Source organism: Populus nigra, chromosome 12 (genome assembly GCF_951802175.1).
Source record: "Populus nigra chromosome 12, ddPopNigr1.1, whole genome shotgun sequence".
Taxonomy (NCBI): Eukaryota; Viridiplantae; Streptophyta; class Magnoliopsida; order Malpighiales; family Salicaceae; genus Populus; species Populus nigra.
In genome coordinates, this window is record NC_084863.1 from 14,664,136 (window position 1) to 14,670,064 (window position 5,929).

The 5,929-nt window shown below is 32.5% G+C and overlaps 1 protein-coding gene across 2 annotated transcripts; it reads left to right on the plus strand.

Moving 5' to 3' along the window:
- The first annotated feature begins 1,086 nt into the window (after positions 1-1,086).
- LOC133669584 (uncharacterized) lies at positions 1,087-4,781 on the plus strand. Of its 2 annotated transcripts, none has more exons than XM_062089783.1 (2): positions 1,087-1,706; positions 2,740-3,130. In XM_062089783.1, the coding sequence occupies exons 1-2, from the start codon at positions 1,410-1,412 to the stop codon at positions 2,785-2,787; spliced, it is 345 nt and encodes a 114-aa protein (XP_061945767.1). In that variant the 5' UTR covers positions 1,087-1,409; the 3' UTR covers positions 2,788-3,130. The 2 variants fall into 2 exon arrangements, with proteins under 2 accessions (XP_061945767.1, XP_061945766.1); XM_062089782.1 differs by lacking the exon at positions 2,740-3,130 and adding an exon at positions 4,451-4,781 and having other exon boundaries at positions 1,101-1,706.
- Positions 4,782-5,929: the final 1,148 nt, after the last annotated feature.

Sequence of the window (5,929 nt, forward strand, 5' to 3'; positions counted from 1 at the left end):
CTTATTGAAAGATTTTACCCTTTACAATGTTGATGGTTTTTAAATTCCAACAAATCAAATATTTATAGTAAGATAAAGATAATTATATTAATAATTATATAAACAATTAAAAATTTTGAATTTTTTACTTGATTGTTTCACTGTTTATATAAAAAGTGAAACTTTCCTATCTTTTTTTCATCTTTTATTTTTATTTTTATTTTTATCCTCATATTTTTCTAGTTAAACCTTTTATGATCCAATTCCATGAAATAAAGTTTAAAATTGTAGTGGAAAGATAAAATTTAAAGTGAGATAAATACAATGTAAAAAAAATATGATGTTAATATCAAAGTTTTTAGAAATTTTATTTTTATCCAAAAGTTTATTTCATTCATTTTTTAATCTCTATATTTATGAAATGACAGAAAAAACTCATCGAGAAATGACAAGTTTGTTGGTTGACCACAATCCAACCATAAAAATAAGAATTTTTAAGTCAATGAATTTTTATTATCAAGAAAAGTTCAATGAAGTTTTTTTTTTATTTAACATATAACAAGAAACTTAAATCAGGTTTGATTTGGATTTTTTTGGATTCAGCTGATTTCTGTCTTTTCAGTGATTTTAAGGTGTTTTTTGTATTAGATGACTTATGAATGTTTTTATAGTATTTATTTGGTATTTTAAAAGAAAATAGACCGCAAATAGATTTTTGGGCTAAACCCTATCAATTTTCTGTCACCACAACGATGATCAAATTTTAGGTAAGAGGCCTAGTAGGTTATAGGTGATTTGCCACCACAAGTGACATGTCAATTGTTTAGAAAAATAGAAGTGGATAACATGTCGTTTGCTCCTAAAAAAATAAAAGGCATGGGCTTGGCTTGGGAAGGACGAGCATGTGGGTTTTCTAAAAGCTAAAACCTATGTGTTTGATTTTTTTTTTGTGGTCATGCTGTTTTTTTTTTAATTCTTGAATATTTTTAATTTTTTTAGTATTTTTAAATTTAATAAGTTGATATTAAAAATAATTTTTTAATATAAAATATATATTATTATAATATATTTTCAAATAAAAAATCTTTCTAAAAAACAATTGTAACACTACCTCTCTTCCCGTGTGTCCGCGAACTGTAATAAAACTTTTCTGTGGAAGCACGAGTCCATTCTTACTATCATAAAAAGGCTTGATCTTTGTACTCATAAAGAACCCGCCTCTCTCTTTCTCTCCGAAAGTTCTTTCCTTAAACAATTCTCTACAATCTTTACTAGCTACAAACCGATTTCCATGCTTAACAAAGCAAGTGTTAAAACCCTATGACACCCTGAAAGAAACAGGCAACTGAGTTTGCTTTGGTTTCTCTCTTTCTTCAATGAGAGAGGAGAAGGTAGAGAAAGAGTGAATTTCACTTAACATTTTGGTTCTAATGGGTGTAGGAGATAGTTGGGATACAGTAGTGTCACCACCACCAACATCAGTGGTGCCCTTGAATTTAGAAAGAGATTATCATTGGAGACATTTTGATAATTCAATGAATGCTGTGTCTTTTGGGTTTGTAGCTACTGCTATATTAATATCTATGTTCCTTGTAATAGCCATCTTCGAAAGGTTCTTAAGGCCAAGATCATTGTCTTCCTCAGCTGGTGCTAATGGCAGTTCTTCTCCTAATGATCTTGAAGCACAAGTTGTTTTCCATGGAAAGCTTGATTTCCCATCTCCAAAAGTACTCTCTCTCTCTCTCTCTCTCACACACACACACACACACAATTTGATTACATTTTTGTTTTTGGATTCTGAGAAGGAAGGGATGCTATTTTCTTTTTTTTCTATTTTTGTTTTTATTGATTAAGAGATTGGAAATTAATTATTGTAGTTACAAAAGAAGCATTGATTTTTCGTTCTTTTTCTTGTTCTGTTTATGTCTTGATTCTTTTTGGGATGACCTGCAAAGTGTAATGAGTATACCTGCAAGCATGACTGTGACTGCTCCTTTTGCTTTCTTTTTGTTTGTAATGATAATTAATCTTTGGCAGTTTGACTGGCCATTATGCAAATTGCAATTTTTGTGTGTATGTGTTGAAAGCTTTCTCTCTTTTATGCTTTCTTGAACTTGTCTTTCTGAAATCACTTTTTGGTTTTGGTTTATTGTAGTAACCATTGAGATATCTTTTATCTGTGTTTAAGCTCTCAAATTCTGTTTATATTTACTTCTTTTGACAGTGATTAACATGAAAGATTAAGTCTTTATGTATAGATAAAGTATCAATTTCTTCTTGTTCCTTATTTCATTAGCATTTGAGGGAGTTCCTGTTTGAAAGAATATTATACCAAGTCACACGAGACAAAGAGGGCGATAGCTGGGACCTATTGATATGCATATGCACCGTCCAATTGATAGCTCTATCTATATGAGGACTGCCCATGTGTTGGCATGTCCTTCAGGTTCCTGCTGATTGAATGATCCCTTTCAACTTTTGATACCTGGGATTTTTCTCTTCCACTCAGTGGTAGGAGCCATCAGTTTTCATTATGTAACTACCTTCCAATTATTACTTAGCCTGCCAGTAAGTTTTCATTTTAGTTTAACTTAACCTCAAGTAGTAAATTATCTTTAGTTCCTAGTCTCAGTGAGTGATTTTCAAATCCATGATTGCATTTGGCATATGTGATTTTAGATTATGATTAAAGATGATCATTATGAAAATTTATAATTAAGCTTTAGCTAATTGAAGTTCAGTGGCTTAATTTGTGGACAGATCATGCAAATTTGGAAGATTAGTGGAATTATATGGGAGCTTCTGTAGCGGGCGGAATTATGTTAAATAATTCATCATTTGCATTATAATATAATATTACGACGGCTCTTTAACGCAACCTCATTTGATTGTAAACATATTAGAATAATAGATATTATTATCCTAATGCATATGTATTGTCATTTGAGTCTTATAATAATATTACTTTTTGTACCATTCTTATTTGTTATTTACAACAAGCAGGGTATTGCTTTCCTTGTTCATGTGTTCATTATAGAGGATTTGATACAGTTAACATTCTTTGGTGAACCTTTTGCTTACTTCATGTTGTACAAGGCAGTCATCTTGGCCAGAAACAATCATGTTTATGCTTCAAATCTACTACACCAAAGTCCAAATCTAATCTTCTAGATTTGTAATTTATGAGCAGCCAATGTTGTTGATATGGCTGTGTTATTATTCTGATATAGCTCTGTCTACTATATTATTGATCAATTTAGGTGTCTATTAAACAATCTGATGCACTTTCTGCGTGGTTAATTATGTTTAAAGCACACATGGGAAGACATTAATTACATGAATGTGTTTATCCATGCTAGTTTATCAGGCTAAAGGGTCCATTATATCTTACCAGCATGTGATTTTTGTCTTTATTGCTTCACACCATTATAGTATCAATGAGTGCTGAAGATTGAATCGTGTAAGAAAATGATCTTGCCTTGTTTACTTACAGAGAAGAATATAACAAATGATGTATGAAATTCTAATATGCATGGTGAGTTGTGTGAAGCCTTGTTAGAAGGTCTTTAGAGATTAGGGTGGCCCGAAGCTGTCAAAGAAAAATATTTATCACTGACAATCTCCCATTTTCGCCATCCCGAGATTTGTCCTATGCCATTTAAGGCAACTAAACATGTCTAGACACAATGGCCAAGTTTTTCTCTTCTGGGTTTGTTGTTTAGCTTCAACTTACAGTAGGCCAGCATATTATCATATTCACCTGATGTGATGCTGCAAGTGAGAAAATGTCCTTAGAAATATGCCTGATATCTATATTATGTGCCCATTGGTTGGTTTGCCATGTCTCATTGCTCCTTTCCTTCTACAGCTAAGACATGGTAGACCAGCTTTCTTTTTGTATCTTGGCATAGCTAGCTAATTATTTACCTTTCATATATCAACTTGTTTCAATGATATCACATTTTTTCCACACTAGATGTTAACACAGTAATTTGATTATTAATTAATCGAGACCCTTGATTTATGGAAAAGTAAATCAATGGGGATAATGTGGTAGGTATTCGTGCTTGTTAAGAAATCATTCTACTCCACTATTCCATGTCTTTATACTTGTATCTTAAGAATGATTAAAGTAAACCCTTTTGTCTCTTCTTGCATGGCTTCTATTTGCAGCTTCTCCCCGCTTGAATTCCTTTGAAAATATTATTAACCTGCGTTAGTTGCTGGACCTGTCACACTTTCCATGGCTGGAAAACTCCTATACTTATTACATTAAAGTATGTCTTGGAACTTGCACATGAGACCTTCCGCTAATATCTTGTTTCGTACTTTCGTTGTTCTAATGATTGAAAATATATGATGCCTGAAGAGTGATTCTTCAGTTTTACTTGTATCTAGTTAGTGCCAAATTTGCAGCAATCTTTGATTGCCTGTACATGTTTTCTTTGCTGACTTCTTGTTTCATATGCAGATGACAGTTTATGCGGAAGGGGTATCGGTCATCATGCCCGGTGACGATGTTCCTACCTTCCTTGCACATCCAGCTCCTGCACCCCTGCCCTCCAGAGCGCATCATTAGGCCACTTCACCATCAGAGTCTATGCTACAGCTTCACCTCAGCCTCAACTTCAAGCTAAAAAAGAAACCTAACATGACCTCAAAATAACTAACCAGAGCAACCGATTTTGCCAAAACTTTTCAATCATTGTCATCAACCAAACTTGATTTGAGCTGTGAACATTACTGATGATGAATTAGTGTACATTTGAATTCAATGATTAAATGCAAGTTGTCTTTGCTTCTGCAAGGTCTAAATCAACACAGCCAATTGTGCCACTCCTTTTAAACTCCTTGTTTTGTTGCGAAAACGATCTGGAATGTGCTTTCACTGTCATCAAATTTATATCTTTATACATGCATTGTTACATTTCCTTCCTCGAATTTGTACCAAGATGTGTATAAATATCTTGTTTTCTTTTCTTTTCTTTTGGTTTTAGCTTGAAGGGTATTTTCTCTCCTCTCTCAAAAGACCGAAACCAACAAGCCTAAAAACAACAATAGCCAAATATAGAAAGAAAAAAAAAACCTCAAGGACTAGAGTATAAAAAAACTTCGGAAACCAAATGGTAAAACACTATAGCTACAATGTTTTACCATATTCTTTCAATATTACTTATAATTATAATATAGTTGATATTTTTAAGCAAGGTATGAACCTAGTATTATACAGCTTAAGATCCTTTGGGCTTCGATATATATATATATATATAAAAGGAAAACAGAAACAGAAAAAGGATACAATTATGGCCTAGAAAACAGTCCGATGTGCTAAAATAGGTTAAGAATCGCCATGGCCCTCGGTCCATTTAAATCAATAGGCACTAGGGTCGATGCAGCTCAAATTCAATAGGTCCCGTGTAGATGGCCCAGAAAGCTTTTTGCCTATCCAAAATTGTTTCGATAAAGAGGCTGAATTCGAAGGGCTACGTGGCTTAATGGACTTGGGTGGCACAAATCTCTCTGCCAATATTGTTTTAACTTCTAGCCTTCTCAGGTCATATGCTGAAGGTGGATATCACTATTTAGTTATTTTAGATGTTTTATTTAAAATAAATTAGCTCTTTTTCTAGGTAATTTATTCTAAAAATAGATTTTATTCCTCACTTCTTTAGTTAAGGGTGATTAACTTCTGTTTTTTTATAATTAGTGATGAATTAAAATAGAAAAATAAATAAAACAACCCTCACTTTCTACTTCCATTAGACCAATTTATCCCATTTTCTTTGTTGAAAGAGTAAAATGTTAATTACATTATTTTTAGTTTTTTTCGTTCTTGTAATTGTAATTTGTTATATGGAAAACAACCCTCACTTTCTACTTCCATAATGATATCGAGTCACCTATTGAAATCATGGTTCTAACTAAAATCTAATTTAAAAAGGAACCTAAA

Bases quoted from the DNA above. Each gene is read 5' to 3' on its own strand.
- LOC133669584 (XM_062089782.1), top strand. From the start codon at position 1,410: ATGGGTGTAGGAGATAGTTGGGATACAGTAGTGTCACCACCACCAACA. The intron at 1,707-4,450 runs GTACTCTCTCTC...TTTCATATGCAG, and splicing joins TTGATTTCCCATCTCCAAAA to ATGACAGTTTATGCGGAAGG.